General features: G+C 35.0%; 1 protein-coding gene across 10 annotated transcripts in view; it reads right to left on the bottom strand.

Annotated features, from left to right (window-relative positions):
* The window catches only part of LOC149535778 (uncharacterized), a 218,642-nt gene that overhangs the window by 169,336 nt on the left and 30,206 nt on the right, over window positions 1-19,100 (bottom strand). For all 10 annotated transcript variants that reach the window (XR_016356742.1, XR_016356743.1, XM_089803414.1 and 7 more), the window contains 4 exons: window positions 759-821; window positions 536-596; window positions 182-335; window positions 44-99 (listed from right to left, as the gene is read on the bottom strand). Coding sequence is in view for 8 of the 10 variants with exons in the window: in XM_089803414.1 (XP_089659540.1) it covers window positions 44-99; window positions 182-335; window positions 536-596; window positions 759-821 (334 nt within the window). In the remaining 2 variants the exon portion in view is untranslated. The remainder of the gene's footprint in view (window positions 1-43; window positions 100-181; window positions 336-535; window positions 597-758; window positions 822-19,100) is intronic.

Genomic DNA, 19,100 nt, shown 5'->3' with positions numbered 1-19,100 from the left:
CAATAGATGGAGCTAATGTCTAGTGTAAAGATCAGAAGCTAACCTTGGTTTCAATGATGTTTCTACTAGTGCTTTCCTGTATAACCGTCTAGCATATAGCTGTATGGTGGTAAAGACAATAAGTCAACAGAAATATAAGGAATTCTACCAAACATTTTGTATTGTCCACACAGAATAATACCTGTGAGTCCATGCGACTTGGTCGTGATCTTAGATTTCTTCCTCCCATCTCTGAGCTTGCTTTTGTGTCAAAGGAAGAACCCGGTATATCTGGATCAGCAGAATTATATTTTTGATTGAAGACATCAATAGCCTCCAGCATTCTTCTGTTCCAACTGCAAAATTATTGCCAAGATATGTCATCCAAAAGCATATGTAAGGCAAATGCATACCAGTGTACGAAGTTATGGTATCCAACAAGACATTCCTTACTTGTGAAGAAAAACAAATGGATAAAATGCTACTACAATTACATATTCTAATTCCATAAAAAAAAATGAGAACATTTCATTCAAACAACAAAGCAGATAACTACTTAGGAAGAAGAGCAATAGCCATAAGGACTTCAGCATCTATGATCCACGTGACAACCTCCACTGCACGTCAAATATACATGTAAATGGTGTCAGTAGATTCTCGAAAAAAGGCATAACTATTCAAAGACAATCAATAAGTGTTGCAATCTACTGGAAACTGTATTAACGTTTTAGAAGTGAACATAATTTTGATCATATTATAAAAGTGTAATCACAACTTACAATCATACATGCGCATGCTAGCGGGCCATCCAAACAAATAATGAATCCCTTCCCCAATGGAAGCTGAAAGAAAAGTGTCCGAAAGTGAATCCCCAAATCATGATTATTTTTATTATTAGAATTTTGTGCCATCATAGTAAAAGCTTTAATAATGGTCAAAGAAGAAAACCTGCAGTGCCTTGTGCAGTTTCAATTTGTTTCCAAGTATGACATCATAGTATCAAGAGATTTATCATTAAGGCAGCAAACTCATAGAGTCAAAGGAAGATACTCGATAAATTACTAGGAAATAATTAATTTGCAAAATGAGAGCAAATTATCCAGAATAAACAAGTCTGTGAAAACAAGGAGAAACTTCTACTCACATAAAAGACAATTTTTTTGACCTCTAGTACAGCTTGGAAATAACAGACCAGTACGTTATGCTGAACAATAGTGGGACAAGGTAGAAATATAGTCAGCATACAGCAAGTACAGAAGTTATGCTGTTGACCAACATACTTGATAGTGACCTTTGTATGACACCAATTTATGATGAGGAAGGTAATCCTTTAATCCTGCTCCAAACTTGTAAAACGTGGTGGTGAAGCTAATTATTGTTTTAAGGCATCAGCATTATTACTTTTATACCCAACTTTCTCTAAAGATGTTGCAGATTAAGTTGTAAACCAAGTTCACAATGATCCTAGCTTGATCTGTTGTATTTTTTTGAGGTTGAAACTAGTGCTTTGGCAATCTGGCAGCAAGTCATGTTCTTGTTTGCTTATCATGAAATCTAGGGTTGCCGCTCAAGCTTGCCTTCAAAAAATCACCTCTTCTTCTCATTAGACAAAGCAAAACCATCAGACTTTAGTTTTCTTAAGAAAATAATTGCAATTTAGGGTTTTGAATTTTCATATAGGAGTTTCTTTTCAGGCTTGTGGTGAGCTGCATTTTTTACCTTGACTTGGACAATAGTCCCATATGAAATGTAACACATTTTTTCGCTATTTATATAGCTTGGTGTTGTCAAGTAAAACTAAGTGTTGTTAGTACTTGTTAGTTTGCTCAAAAGGTTCGTAGGTTGGCAATATTTGCAACAGTTAGTGCTTGACCCCTTCAACCTTCATATATGTCATGTGCTTACATCCGAGAGATATTATCATTATTATGTTGACATTGTAGTGACTATTGTCGAAGTACATTGGTGTCATATATTATAATCATTGATGATATTAATGAAGAAGCATTTGTGAGTTCTATGGCATTGTTGTGTTTTATTACATTTATAGTATATTCTAGTATGTGTCAAAACCATTACCCTATGAGGCAAACATTGGGCATTGTTGCCTATAAGAATTTGGGCATAGCGGAATGAAGTCGTATAGCACAACAAAAATAATGGGTCAATCACTATTCGTGAACTTTACTTCTATTATCGCTCGCACATTGATATGCATCAATCGATGGTGTTAATGGAATGGTAATAGCTTGAACATCTTACATTTACCTTAGGAGATCACACTAGCTTGATTGATGTCAATGGCTAAACTAAGTCTAGTAGTGTCACAAAGACATTTACAGTTTCTTACAATCTAGGAGTAGATAGCTTTGTAAACCCCTTTTCCCTTTCTAGTTTGTTTGGTTGGAAGTAGTCGAAATGGTTGATACCCATTGAATGAACAACAAAAGTCCATTTGTCATACAGGCATATCACATCATTATAACTAAGTGAAAGTCCACAATAATCACCTTGTTGTAGTCTCACTTGATCACACAATCCCTATACATTGTTTAGCATATGGGCATCCTTATTCAGGAGAGAGTTGGATATTTGGTGTTTCATTTGGAATATTAAGTACTCGATTCTACATGTTGTAGTACCATAAAACTCACACCAACAATGAGTTTTGAATGATTGATATAATCGGTGTTTGCTTTTTTATCAAAAACCTTGAATCATCTTGATATTGTGCCCATATTATTTTTCCTATGAGTTTGTGGTTTGCATTTAAAATTACAGCATTCATCCCTTTTGAATTGAACACGGATACTCATTGCATAGTCCAAGGCCAAGTTTTTGTGGCAACATTTATTAAGTACAATACCCAACACTGAGTCTCACAATTGCAAAAGCAAGTTTTAATGTGATTGAAGTTAGATAAGGTTGTGACAAGCTGGAAATATAGTCAGCATTGGTGACTAGTTTTAAGTCCACATACAAACACTACTCAAGTTATGTTGTTAACCAACATACTTGATAGTGACCTTTGTAAGACACCAATTTAAGATGAGGAAGGTAATCCTTTTTCCTGGTGCAAACTTGTAAAACATAGTGGTGAAGCTAATTACTATTTTGAGGCATCAATATTATTACTTGATACCCCAACTTTCTCTAAAGATAGTTGCATATTAAGTTGTGAGCCAAATTCGCAATGATCCTAGCCTGATTTGCTATTTTGTTTTTTAGGCCGATACTAGTGCTTTGCCAACAATAACCCTCTACTTGGCAGCAAGTCATGTTCTTGTTGGCTTATCATGAAATCTAGAGTTGCTGCTCAAGCCTACCTTCAAAATCTCACCTCCTCTTCTCAGTGGACAGAGAAAAATCATTGGACTTTAGTTCTCTTAAGATCTTGCAAAAAATATTTGTAATTTAGGGTTTTGCATTTTCATGGAGTTTCTTCGCAAGCTTGTGGTGAGCTGCAATTTTTGCCTTAACTTGGACAATTATTGTCACATGGGAAAGGTGACACATTTTTTGCTGTTTATCTAGTTTGTTGTTGCAAGTAAAATTAAGTGTTGCTAGTACTTGTTAGTTTGGCCGAAGGGTAGGTAGTTGGGAATGTCTGCAAAGGTAGGCACTCGCACCCCTTCAACCTTTATATATGTCATGTAATTACATCAAAGAGATATTATCATTATTATGTTGGCATTGTGGTGATTATTCTCGAAGTACTTCGATATCATACAATGTAAACATTAATGATATTAATGAAGAAGCATTTATGAGTTCTTTGGCGCTACTATGTTCTTTTACTGTATGTTCTCATATATATTAAACTATTACCCTACAGGACAAACATTTGGCGATATTTCCTATAAGAGTCTAGGCATGACGAAACAAAGTTATATGAAGGAACTAAAATAATGGGCCAACCACTAAACAACAAGGGTACCAGTAGCAATCAAGAAACCAAAGACGTGTTTAAAGAGTTGATGGAAGGCGTACTAGAATTGATTGTAGATTTTGTGAAATTATTTTGCAAGCATCAATCGAAACTCAAATTCGGGGGAAGCAACACAAGAGAAAGTTCCTGCGAGCATGATGTGGAATTCCTTGGGAGTGACTCTCACGGTGGACCGATTAATGTATTGCCTACCAAGACTACTGGCACAACATTCCATTGTCGTACAAAATGTACGAGGAGAGGACGAAAGAGTGAACTAACCACAACAAATTCCCCAAATGTATGAAGAAAACAAATGAAAGGAGGAGCATGATGAGATCCAAATGAGGCAACACAACCTAAACCCCTGAAAGCGAAACAATTAGCCCAATATTTTAAATAAAGATAGAAACCGTACCTAGAGAGGACAAAAAAACAACTGAGGCTATTTAGTGAACCTTAAGACTAGAGAGGCAAGTCAAAAGAAGCAGAAGGCTACATAGAATTGCTAAGGGACACCCAAAGGAGAAGAGGGGTTGCCTAAAGGGTGAAGGGTACCAAAAGAGTGTCATAGGTGAACGGTATAAAGGATACCAAGTGCACAGTGCCGAAGGAGGCAATTGTACAAAAGGCAACAAAGTATTGAACTGATCAAAGATATTAGAAATTGGTTGAGGAACCTTACCCTTACCCCACTAAGGAGTCGTGGAGTGGAACTAGAAGCCCAAAGGGAAGCGAAGGAGACCAAGAATAGAGACAAAGGGGATACCGACATAGTTGAGACTTGAGAGTGTCAGGAGGACAATAGGCCACGAAAACCAAAACAATATTGTCTGGTTCCACCATACCAAACTGTGGAGTACATGTCAGACTAGGACCCAAAAAACCATGACAATGGCAAATAAACAAAAGTTACCTAAGTTCACAGGTGATGGGTAGGAGAATCTTGTACAACACTATCACACATGCGAAACAATTTGGTTGGCGAATGGGATCTCTAAGGAGTCGTTGAGCGGAACTAGAAGCCCAAAGGGAAGCGGAGGAGACAAAGGGGATCCCGACATAGTTGAGACTTGAGAGTGTCAGGAGGACAATAGGCCACAGAAACCAAAACAATATTGTCTGGTTCCACTGTACCAAACTCTGGAGTACATGTCAAACCAGGACCCAAAAAACCATAACAATGGCAAATAAACAAAAGTTACCTAAGTTCACAGGTGATGGGTAGGACAATCCTGTACAACACTATCACACATACGAAACAATCTGGTTGGCCAACACTCTAGCACAGCCTCATCAACTGACTAGCCAACACTCTAACACTGGGATGCTCAGTGGCAGGACAATGGTGTCCCAAGCCTTATCCCAAGGTAGGGAGGGCCTTTCTCAGTAGAGATTGTGTAGGGATACTTAAGGGTCCACGGTTGCCAAGTTACGCCCATGGCAATGCTTCTCCTCTCTTCCAAATGCCAAGGCTCGCACAACACAAGGACATTATCTGCATTTTTTCAGGTGCTTATTTCATGTTTCTGCATTTTATTTGATATATTTAGTCGTGTGTTTAAATTTTTGTTATTTCTATTAGATATCAAGATTCAATTACATTGATTAACTGTGAGATGGAGATGCAATAGATGTGGTAGTTTTAATTGTATTTCATGTGAACCTAAGTAACTCGACCGCGAGTTTTGTGCATCCGTCGTATAGCATCAGATCCAGGTAGGATCTTGTGAGTTTTGTGCAGTAGTTTTCTCTGTGAAATCATTGTCTTCTTCGTGATTGATGGATTTGTTTCAAAATTCATTTGTGTTCAAACCCTTGTTTGAGAAGAAATTGATTTCCGTTATTGTATTGTCTGTGATTTAATCTGAAACCCTTCTTGTGAATCTATTGTTTTCGTTTCTAAAACGTTTGTAAAGAAATGAAGATTGAAACCCTTGTATGTGAATTTATCGTTCTTCCATTGAAAGACATTTGTAAACGAATTGAAAATTTGAAACCCTTGTCTTGTGAATTTTAAAGATTTGTATCTTTGAGGTTGATTTCCATTTCGGGAAAGTTTCCATTTTTAACAGGTTTCTATTTTTGGAAAGTTTCCATTTTTAGCTAGTTTTCGTTTTTCGAAAGTTTTTGTTTTTAGCAAGTTTCTATTTTTGGAAAGTTTATGTTTTTAGCAGGTTTCCATTTTTTGGAAAGGTTCTATTTTTAGCAGGTTTCCATTTCGGGAAAAATTTTCCAAAGTTCAATAAATATAAAATTATTTTGGTAGTAATTGATAATTATTATTATTAATTGTTTTAATAAGTATTGTTAAAATTTTAAATTTAATTATTTGAAAATTTGATTTATTACTTTATTATTTATATATAATTCTAAAGTAATTGAAAACCAAAGAAATTAATTGAGAGAATTAATGTTTTCTTTTATAAGCTTGGATGTGTTTATATGATTCAGATATATGAAAATGGTTTGTAATACTAGGGGAATTTTATTATTCGAAAACCTTAGTAATTATAATACTTTGAGAAGACGAAAACATGAACCTTGATTGTAATCTTTGAGGTTAGAACTAAAACGCTGTTTGTATACTAAACTCTTGTGTTTGAAGAAAACCTAATGAACTATGAAAATAAATGTTTAGAAGACTCAGAGGAGATGTGTGTAGTTCTACATTTGGGGTTTTATGTTTAAACAATTTTTTATGATTTGTTGAGTGTTGAGACTCGTGTGCACTTGAGAACTTAAGCGAATCTGTAATACTTGAAAACGAAAAATGAAAACTTGAACACCTTTACTAAAAATTGAACTCTTGTGTTCTTAAAACCTATTGAGTTTTGAAAGTTACTTTTGTATGTATTTTATATGATGTGTGGTTTATTGTTGTGGGTTTCGAGTTTGACTTAGTTCTTTGACCAAAATGTTTACCAAAGGCTTATGAGTTTTATTCTGTGATGATGTTATGGCTTATTTTGGTTACGATCTCTTATACCCGACCATGGTGATGTGTCATGTGTGTTCTATGATGAGTTTGATCAGATGTTTTGTTGTGCTTTCCAGTTTCTTGTGTAGAACTGAGGTGAATGGTGTGACTTTTCTAGTGTAACCTTTGAGTCTTCAATCAGTTATCTTTTAATGCTTTCCAGTTGCTTCTTTGTGGTGCTTTCTAGTTGCTTGCATAGGATTGAGGTGATGTCATGATTGGTTTTTAGGTGCTTTCCAATTGCTTGTAAAGGACTGAGGTGATTATTGTGTTTTATCTATAGGTGCTTTCCAGTCGCTTGTAAAGGGCTGAGGTAAAAATTGTGATTTTTATGAGTTGTACTTTTTATGAGCATAGGGTAGGTAATCTATGTGTACATTGGGAAGTGGCTTGCAATGGAGGTCGGAGCCCTAAGAGGTTGCCTAGGTAACCCATTGTAGGTCATTTTAATAAGTGATAACATTTCATTAAATGGGTTTAAAATAAATTAATAAGATATCGGTGCCACATAAATTCAGTAGGGGGTTCGAGTCTTGAGATACTGTTAGGGTAAGCTTAGAGTTGACTCATTAGTATGCCTTGTTTGTACGAAAGGATACCGATGCCACATAGAGACACTAGGGGGTCGTAGTCCAATGAGACTACCAAGGTAACCTTAGAGTTGGCTCATGCGATGACACTTGCCCACTTGCATAGTAGATTTCCTAAGTGTCATTGTTGCCTCTAGGATTATTTGATACTTGTGTCTTGGTACCCTTGGAGATAGTTTTTTTTTAGGTGTTTCCTTGACCTAGATGTTGATTATGACTTGTAGTTTGTTATATTGTTTGGGACTTGAGTTTATCTCCTCAGCATGGTGGGAGTGGGTCATTTAGGTTCCACGAGATCAGGTGGTTATGTATTTTTCTTATACCATTGAGATCCGACAGTTGGATGACATTGTTGGATGTATATGTGCAGTTGACCCTTTCTTTTTGATCTTATATTTCTATTGGATGATTGTTCTCTATTGTATTGTACTTGATTATCAAAGATCTTATGAGATGTATATTATTGATGATGTATATTCTTTGAGCTTATCATACCCTATGACTTGTACAGTGGATGATTAAGCATTTTTTATTATTGCCAAGTGACGTCTTATATAATTGTATATTGTTTGAATGGATTTCTACTTGTAATAATTCTATGATGTGAATTTTGGTTATGCGTTAGATTTAATATTAATAAAACTTAAATGTGATTCAACATCATGGGACCCTTAGGAGATGTAATATGTTTATGATGGTTGTATGTATGTGAGTTATTACTTCCACTATTTTATCTCATTGTTGTTATTGCTTCTGCTGTATTTTTTGTTGTTGGTTATTATCTTTCAAAAAAAAATGTTTGACAAACTTAATGAAACTTTTGGTTAATTTCTTTTGGGTTCCCTGGCGAGGCTTTACACGACTCAACAAAATAGCTCTCACTATAACCAAGATAGTTCATCGTTGACATTGTCTTCAGAGATCCAAACAGATCGATGCAAGTTTAACGATTTAGTGACTTGTAAACAATCGAAATCAATAAGGAAAAGTGAGGGGAGTTGAGGCAGGCCATTCTTTCAACTGACAGAGCACTATTTCTGTGGATGGGATAGACTCTTTAATGCTAACGTTCATCTTCCATTTTTGTAACCGGCAAGATGAAGTTGTCGTGTCAAGAATAACCAATGCCCCATCATGAAGGTGAAAGTGTGGTGGTGTTATGTGTTAGAGAAGTTTGAGGAACACTGACCATATTATTTTATTACTGTACATTCTCGAGGAAGTTGATTGCGCAATCTCTATGGTGAGTCGCATGCCAAGCAATGGAAGCCTGTAATCTCCCCTTTTCGGAATTACTCTTTAATCACTTTAAATTCTCAATTTGGGGTTTAGAGTAGATCTTATTTATATGGTGAATAACTTGTAAGTAGTTCAAATATATTTCACACTTGGAAATATCCGAAATACAAGCTTTTGATTAATAAATATGACAAATAATTATATCATGTACAAAACATAGTATATTTCTAATTTGATTCAATCCCTACACCATCATAAATATAGATTTATGTAAAATGATAACATTTATTTCAATATTCAACAATAATAGTAAGCATGCAGAGTTGAAAAAAAAAAAAAAAAACTTAACTCTATTTATTGTAATGACTATGAAGTTATTGAACTTATCTTTACTTTATAGTTGCAATGCTCAATAATAGGGTTGTGACAAGTTGTTTGTTGATCCATAGCTTTTATCCTCTATATTAACCTTTCGTGGAGAACAATTTTTATATATCTTATTCTACCCCACAAGATGGCAAGATCGTGCTCTAATACCAATTGTAATGTCCCATTTTCAATTTACTCTTTAATCACTTCAAATTCCCAATTTGGGGTTTAGAGTAGATCGTATTTATATGGTGAAGAACTTGTAAGTGGTTCAAATATATTTCACACTTGGAAATATCCGAAATACAAGCTTTTGATTAATACATATATGACAAATAATTATATCATGTACAAAACATAGTATATTTAATATTATGAACCTCTTATGATAATGTGGCAACTTAAATTAATATGCTTCTTTCTATCTATTAGTTTATTCCACCGCATAATGCTCTCTCCAATAATCCTATTAATAATAAATTTGATCTTAATTCTTATTATTATCTAAGATTAATCTTCTTGTGATTTTCTAAGATTCTTCCCTTAGTTCATGGATTTCTTCTTTTAAATATTCTCCTATATCTTTCTTACATTACCCCTATCTTACTCCCTTATATCCACTTTCCATTTTTTACATGCACTTATCTATCTTTATAGGCCACCTCTACTTTTCAGCTTCCTCCTACAATTTCGGGTCTTCAATGTGTGCTTTGACCCTGTGAATAACATATCATATTTGACTTGAGTTTTCTCTTTTGCATGTCCTTTAAGTATCTAATGATTTTGCAGCCCTTTACCTTACGTTGGCTCCTCTTTATTTAACTAAAATTCTATTAACTACCTGTATTCCCATTCGGTGCTTAATAATTTATATGGTCTCCACTATTATGTCTTACCTTGAAAAAGCTCTTTTAATTCTCCTTTTAATCGGCTTATTCAAATCCTTGATGGTAGTTTAACCTGGGTTATCTGCCTCTTAATTTTTAATCCAACTGCCCATTTATAAGCTTTATTGCTTATTCCATATATGTGAGGTCAAGATTTGGTCGGCGCATTTCCCCTACGTGTGGGACCCCCTGACCCAAAGGGTTGGCATCCCTTCCATGGGCGGTTTTGACTATTGTCTAGATATGATTTGACCACCATGTCATATGGACAATACGACTTTAACATTTGAGTAATAAATCTTGAAATATTATTATGACTAACGTGTATATATATAAATAAAATATAACTATTGCCTTGGAAATATTCACGCATATTTAATAATTATATTCAATAGTAAATGTTGTTAATATTTAAAATAGATTTGAGTAAATATTCTTTTATTTATGATAGTTTTCTAATAACATGTTGTAATCTGATGTTGAGATCACAAGGATTGTTCTTCCCATTACGTCCTCTTAAATGTTTATTGAATTTGATATTATTCAATGGTTTTATTACCTCGTTAGAGTAACGATATATTTGAATAATTAACATTCGTATATATAAGATATATTAAAGATGATATTATATGTATATTTTAATTATACTATATATTATTATTATATTTTTTTTATTTAGTATAATTGTGGGATCCCATTTTAGGAGGGGTCATGACAGAAATGTTGGATGCGTGTCTATTTTTGGAGTTTGACAAGCATATGATGAGGAATGGATGAAGTCAATTATCCACTTCACAAAGATTAGTATTGGTCTTCCAGGAGATAGAGTAGTTGAGATTCACATGAATAGAGTTTCAAATCATTAAATGGTGGTCGCATGTGTCATGATCCGAAGTTTAATGCCCAGATTTATCAAGGAAGCTCATACGATAGCATCCCTGTGGAGAAAGCATTGCATTGTGAGATCTACAAGATTTTGAGAGCGAATATGTTCGGAAGATGACAACTAAGGAATTGGGATTTAAGTCAACAATTTGTGTAGAAGCCATTGAAGTCTGCAACAAACATTATGACAGATAAGTTTTTACTATGCAATTTTGAAGTATTTAGGATTTATTATTGCTTTGATTACATTCATATCTCATACTGGTTATTGACTTCTATTATGAATTGTTGCTATGAATCCAGACATGGGTTGGTTTTCCCCCAAGACCAAGAGCGGAACATGAAAAAAAATTTTAAAGTCTGGAAATTGTCCAGACTAGGGTCATTTTTCCCAAGGTGGCGAGTATGGAGTCCAAAAATTTTCTAGATGTCAAATTTGTTCTTACCAGGGTGATTTTTCCCTCAAGGAGAGTTTGGAAGGGTAGAAATTCTTCTACGTGTTGGAAATGTCTGGACTATGGTGGATTTTCCCTGAAAGGGAAAATGTGAATTTTTTTAAGTATTGTGAATGTCCATACGAGGGTGGATTTTCCCCCTTCTGATAGCAAAACAAGATCGAATTTGACTAATGTCCGGACTATGGTGGATTTTCCCTACAAGGGCAAATGTGAATTTTTTTCCAAGTATTAAGAATGTCCATACAAGGGTGGATTTTCCCCCTTCTGATCGTAAAACAAGATCGAATTTGAATAAGTACAAAATGAATCCTATCCAAGTCTCAATTGATTTTCCAACTTTGCAAGGATGGAGGTAGAGTGTGGATATGACCTTCGCATCCGTGGATGATATGTTGGAGAGGGAAATGTGGACTTAGCCGTTTTTTGGGGAAATCCATACCTGAGTCGTTTTTCCCTTTTAGGGCCCTTTTTACCACTAAATAAAGTAAATAAAGGGAAATTGATAAGGTAAAGTAAGAAGCCTCTAGAAGGGTATCAAACTTTTATCCCGCATTGCTTGTGGGAGGCAAATCAACAAGCTGAACCCCTTTTAAAGGCCATGAACTGAGAAGAAAATATAAGCATTTATAAAGGCAAGGGCTGAGTGACTGAAAATCTGGGGCAGGCAACCAAGATGAAGCACAATCCGACATTGGTGATAGGAGTCTAGGTGAATAAGGAAGGTGGCTGCCATTGGAAGAGGCCTGACATTGCTAGAGTCTGAGACTTGTGGAGTGTATTTTTTGAGACAATGGAGGCCATTGGATGGCCAAGGAAAGAGATTGTCCAGTTCAGATCTGCAGACTTCTGAGTTTGGTAATTCTTTTAGAAACCCATGAATATATTTTCAGGTGTTCAGATTGCCAAGCACGCATTCTAGACCAAATCCCCATCCTTGCATATCTATTTGGAAACCATTTGAGGGTTAAATCAAGGGTAAACAGGCCCAGATCTGAAATTTCATGCATGGGCGATTTGGTCAAAAAAATCGCCTTTTTTTCCAACATGTCCAAAATTATTTGCTGAGTCTTCCCCTGCCCATTGCTCATCATTTCAAACCATTTTCAGACAGTGAAAGTCTGTGGTAAGGCTGCCATGAATAAAAATCTAAGGACTGGGTCTGAAAGTCTAATTTTCTTTCAAAAAAATCTGGGTGTGTTTTTTTTGTTTGCAATCTGATCCTAACCTTGTTGCAGACTTTAGGTAACATCTTGAGGCACATTCTAAGCCATCTGCAAGTCTGAAAACGAAAGTTACAGAACAAATATGAGGTATCCATGTACAGGGACGATTTTGGAAAAAAAAAATCCCCTTAAGTGACCAACTTGAAACATCATCCTAAGGATCATTACTAAGTGTTAGGGGCTTGTTCTTCTGCAGGGATCACTAACTTTTAAGACAAATTGCCATAGTGGATGTATGTTGCAAGCATGTCTTCAGACTTACCATGCCCTGTCCTCGAATGAATTTCAGAATAATGATGATGAATTTGCTGTTATGTTTGATCTCCAACTTGATTCTTACTCCATACTGAGACTTTGAGTCATGATCTAAGATAAATCAGGACACATATGTGGGCATTTTCAGACTTTCAATGAATTGTCTTCAGAAAATCAGAACTTTGCTAAGGTCTGATTCTATTATTCTAAGTGATGGATTATTGTTCTAACTCACGGATAAGCACAAACTCGGGTTTCAAACCTTAATAACAATTATTGTGCATGGATTTTGAGCATGGTTTGGATCAGTTACAACTCATTTGCAGGCTTGTCCTCAGAAAAGTTTTGGTTAGTTTTGATCATAACTTGATTTTAGCACTTGATGATTTTGTTCATTGTTCACCAATCGGTTCCTAAAACATGGACTTTGCTTAGTTTGGAATGCTTGGATCATCATAAGAGGAATTAAAATGAAATTGCAGACTTGTCTTCAAAAGTTTTAAGCATTCCAAGTAACTAGTTCATTGTCACGATTGGATTGTTATTTGCTTCCAAGGTCTTGTTTGAATCTTAGGTCATGATTTGGAGTTAATTTAATAAGTTAGAAGGACCGCTTCGAGGATGTTATCGTGACTGATTTGAAAATCACAATTCATAAGTTTGTCCAAGTATTACGGATCTTTGGTCTTTTGATATTCTTGCTTGCATTTTGATTGTTGCTTCCTTTGGATTAGTATTAAAACTAAGTTGGAAATTAATTGTTTAATCCATGGATACATTCAAGCAATTTCATGATATCAACTGAAGATTTTCATAAGTCTTTATTCCTTACTAACTTTGAACTTTGTACCAGGAATCATGTTCCGACCAAGAGCAGGGATAATCATAAAGAAGTGAACAAAGGTGGTTGGAAGACAAGTTCAAGCTCATGACCCAGGGTAACAATGGAAGAGGACTAGCCTCAAGGCAGTTGAGTTTAACAGACCACACTTCAAAATGATGCACTCTGAAACTAGAACAAAGGAAAGAAGCTTCAAGGATCAAGCTAAAGGAAGTATCGAAAGATCAAACCATCTTCAAGCAAGGACATAAGGAAAAATATGAAGTTGAGAGCAAGATGGAATCCAAGGACAAGACTCTCATCAAGGGAGTGATCGAGCCACACAAGGAAATGGACTTAATATGCCAATGAAGAAGTTAATGTGTTCAAGGGATTTCTCCAAGGATCAAATTCGAAGATGAAGAAGACAGAGGAATTCCGAACAATGAAGGTGAAAATATCAAAACTTCAAGCACTGTAAAGCCCATCCATTCAAGAGAAAGAAGGTCCAAGAGTGATGAAGAATCCCTAAGGTAAGGTGGTGGAATTAAGACAAAGATTGCATAGAGAACTTAAGAGTTCATGGAGTTATAACATGGAGGCCTTCCAAGTAGTGACATGGAGAAACTTAGTGAAATTTTGCTTAAGTTCCTTGATTTTGCTACAAAGGAGAAGAGCAAGGAAGTCTACATCTTGGGTAATGACTTGTACGATGACTTGGCGGCATATATGTTTCTTATCGGTCCCCAAGCCTTTGAATTTTTTCATTGGCTCATTTTGTGGTGCTTCTTTTCTATTGGCTGCTTTTGGTTGCCCTAATTAAGGTTTGTAATAGGTTAATCTAGGCCCTTGATTTTAATTCAATCTTGGTCGTTTGTTGTAATTGGGGCTCTATATAATTCCTAGCCCTCTCATTTGTAAAGCAAAACTTGTTGGAGAATTGTTGCTAATATAATGCCAAATTTGCTCTACTTTTCATTGTTGTCTCTTGTATGGTAAATTGTTGTGATCAAGTTTGCATTACTGCATGGTGATCCATACTTCTCACTTAACTTAGGATTCATTTCATGTTGTTTAGAAGTAGTTTAGTTGGATAAAAGAACTATGGATGTTTACTTGTTTGACTCGAATATAGACTAGGGCACTAGCCTCTTGCCCATGGTAGGAGTGCCTTGTGTGGTGAGCTAGTGAAAGTACTTAACTTCGATTGATATCCAATCTTTAGTTTGCATCCACTAATGGGATTGAAGAGGGTAGATATTGATTTGAAAACCATTTGAGTATATCCTTAGAAGCTTGCACTAGGTGAGTGGAGTCGCTGACTAAGCTACATCTAGTAGAGTCCAAGTCCGTCTACGTTTACCTACATTCATAGTATAAGTAGGAGTAGTAATAGAGGTTAGAAGTTTAAGTTAGAGCTGATGTGGGAAAGTCAAAACAAATTTTCATTGCACATTGTGAAGTTAAATCTTTAGAAGTGCAAGCGGTTGATGTCCACAGAATGAATAGCATAAGTCCTCTAAGTTGATTACCAACGAATCACATTATTTCACAGATTGAGTATCCACATTTGAAGGGAACCTTGAAGTCATTTCATGATCTTAGTTTGCAAGCTTAGCATGAGAAATGACCTTATATCAAGAGAGGATTGAATTTTTGGTGTTTCATTCTAAAACATTAAGTGTTTGATTCTATATGTTGTGGTGGAATAAAACTCACATCCACGGGAGGTAACATCAACTATCTTATTGTGGTTGTTGAGAGGAAGTTTTTTTTTGGAATCTTCATCATTTATATGCATATTGTTAATATTTTGGAATCATTGATTTTGAGACTCATGTTGGAAAAGAGTTTCAACTATGATCTCATTTATAGTAGGTTTTTGTGAGTCTTGATGGAAATGAATCTTAGTTGTGATTGCATTTCTTGCTGATTAGGAGTTCTTACTCATGATAGTTATAAGGTCAACGTGATAACTCTTTAACTTATGAGAGATTCGTAATGAACATCATGTAGAGAGAGTCCATGATGTCATCATGCGTTGAGAGATTTTGTAATGGGAATTGGAGGTCATGTTAAGAGATTTCATAACTGTATCACGTTGAGAGAGTCTGTGATAAATTGTTGGTTGTAAACCTTACTGACTTGTTATGTTGAGAGATTACATGACAGCATCACGTTGAGCAAGTCCGTGATGAAAGTTGAATGTCATTTTTGTAGGTTTTTCATGTTGAGTGATTCAATGATTATGAGTAATTGTTACAGGTCTATCATGTTGAGTAATCCCATGATTATTAACACCGAGTGAATTTTTCTCTTAGTGTCATGTTGAGAGATTCCATGACAACATCATGATGAAAGCTAGTGGTGTTTCTCGCAGGGTTTTCATTTTGAGTGATTTCTGGGCTAAATCTAACAACTATGAGCAAACGGTTTTGGCTCAGTTCTAGGAAAGGGTGAAGATTGGTTGTTTTTACGTCCTTGCTCAAGTTGATTTGCTCCATTTGAGTTTGGGTATCAAGTAGTACTTGAACAAGTTGGTCCACAGAACCTCATGAGTTATCCTCCCTAGATACCTCACTTTTTGCTCAGTTGTTATTTTCATTGTTTGCCATTGCTTTTGAACAAGTTTACCTGAAATAAAGTTGGTCCATCCATCAATTTTCTTTTTAAGTTGGTTGCTAAAGAAGCAAAAAGAAGTAATAAATAATTAACATTTTCTCTCAACACTTTCTTTATTGATTTCCATTTCCAAAAAATGGATTCCTATTGCGACTACAACTACATTTATTACAAAATTTACTCACTATTGTGAAAACAAAATTTCAAACATTGTTCTTTAAGGACATCAAACACCCTCTCCCTTAGTATTTTATTTGTTCCCTTCTTTGGGCTCACTTTGCCCAATACAAGGTGCATAATACATCATAGGCAGATTAGTTTGCTTTGAATTCTAGAAATGGATAATTTTGTTTCTCATGATTGCCTTCCTGGCAAGAGTCCATTTGACTCTTTCCTTTTTTAATCTAATTAAGGCAAATGTTTCATCATCCCTAGGCATGGAACAAAATGAGTAATCATATTTAGACATGTTCTTAAATATAAAGATATGAGCCGGATGATAGGATTTCTTTCGAGGCGGCATTCAAGTCCTCGTCCTACTCTCATTCAAACATTTATGTTTTAGATGTAAAAAAATGGTGAACCCAAGGTTCAATGTCAAATCCACAACTCTAATTCCATATGTAACAACTTAAAAATTTATAGGGCTATAAACTTAAGATATTCTTTCTTTTACCAAATAGAAGGGAATATAGCTACCCTTCACATGAAAAGGAAATAACGGAATTAATTGATTAAAGGCATTCTCATGAAAATATCTTAACTACCAATTGAAAGACTTAAACAATCTTTTCGATGAACTAGAAATAACAATCAAAATAGATTAACTAACCATATTACACATGGTGAGTAAAATAATATCTAATTGCAGAATGATAACTACCATCTCATAGGAACAGGAAAGTAACTACAAAAGATATATAGTTGAAACTAAGATAAAGATGCAACAGAAAGGAATAACAAAATACTAACAAGGTTTAGATCACATCATATCAAGAGAAGTAGGAACTGATCTCTTATGTGCAAGTCTAGGCATTTAGAGGAGAGGAAAAACATTGACAGAGGCTTAAACTACCAACCATAGATGTAGTGTAATCCCCACTAGTTCTCTGTTGAGAATGGCCCAACCTTGAATGGGATAAGGCACGTGCACACCACCTTGTCCTGCCACCTGAGCAACCTGGTGTTAGAGTTGTCAACTACATAGCCGGCTAGACTGCGAGCACCTCCCAACAAACCATTCATCCGACTATGAGTTCTTCTTACCTTTGGTGATCATAGCAGCATTACTTCTCCACTAAACCTACCCAAGCCAAGGATTTCCAAAGGATACTATGTGCCTAATCACCCACCACTTGACTTGATAGACCTAACTAATATCCAGTTCCCACAATGAGCTGACTAAATTTACTAATTTCAATTATTCGTGGGTTCTTCATATTTCTAATACATCTTTCTAATTTTGCAAGTTTATCAATTTGTCCAATTCTAATGGACTATACCACTCATTTCAATCATTCTTGGCTATCTTCGATGATCTCTGGTGTAATTTTCCATCTTGCATTATATAATATTCAGTTATGTAAAATAATATGTTTTTGTCTCAAAAAATCAGAAAAGAAAGAAAGAAAGATAATGATTTTTATGTGGCAAGATTTATTCTTAGCCATGTACCATCCCTCCATAAATCTTAGGGTCACATACTTTTAATGTCACTGTAATTTGGAAGTATATATGGCATGCTCAACCGATTCTTCTTGACACATGTAAATAAGTTTCAAAAAACATGATGTAACTGAGGCAATTAACAGCCCATGAGTGCTCTTGGCATAGCTGGTAAGATAATCCCATTATGGCTCATAGGGACTTTTTATATTGTAAACAATGGTCAGACTGGACCATCCTTGCATATGCTACGAATGATAAACTAATAGCCATTAATGAAACAAGCAATCTCAAAGGAAATGAGACCTAAATAAGGAGCTTTTGATTTGTATTTCACTTGCTCTTCTAACTCGACTTAGTTGATGAACAATGATCTTCAATAAATTGTATTAGCTGGTGTCACCGTTTCTATGCTACTAACTGTATTTGGCAGGAAATTTGAATGAATCATATGATAGCAGACACGACTATTATGATGATTGAGTTGCTCCTAGTCAATGAAAAACTGCGAGCTATAATGGAAAAATCCCTTTGGTTGATATACAACTAGTAAATAAAATGCTTCTTGCAGGGAGAAGAAACCTTGTAACCTGAGAGAATGACAACCTTTTCCTCCAACCATCATGTAAAACAAAAAGAGAAAAGATGGAATTATGATTTGCATTAAACGAAAGTTGGAGAGGCATGCAACTATAAGTTACTATCTTAGCCAATGGAATAGGCAATATTGGAGGAAATGTAAAAGGCTTGAATACTAAAAAAGATTATAAGAGGCCAATGGACTTTTCATGAGTTGAGATCAAATTTGATATGGGGATTAAATCTTTACCCATACTATTATATAAGTAAACTTATACTATTTACATATACTTATGTGTATTATTTTATGTGTGTGTGTGTGTGTGTGTGTGTATGTATGTATGTATGTATTTCAATACATCCAAATATACATAAATACTATAGGTATTACTTATCTAATATAATACATCCAACATCAAATAATATAGAACATCTTGATTCAAATTTAAAGGTAACAATTTTATTTCATTTATTATTTATATATATATATATATATATATATATATATATATATATATATATATATATATATATATATATATATATATATATATATATATATATTAGAAGACCTAGTCAGCCCAAAGTTAGAACTTGATACTATTTAGTTTGTCCTAGTCT

The sequence above is a fragment of the Cupressus sempervirens genome, chromosome 10, assembly GCF_028749045.1.
Source record: "Cupressus sempervirens isolate cs-2001-9-10 chromosome 10, ASM2874904v1, whole genome shotgun sequence".
Taxonomy (NCBI): Eukaryota; Viridiplantae; Streptophyta; class Pinopsida; order Cupressales; family Cupressaceae; genus Cupressus; species Cupressus sempervirens.
Note: the sequence above shows the minus strand (reverse complement) of the source record. Positions and strands in the feature narration are given on the sequence as shown.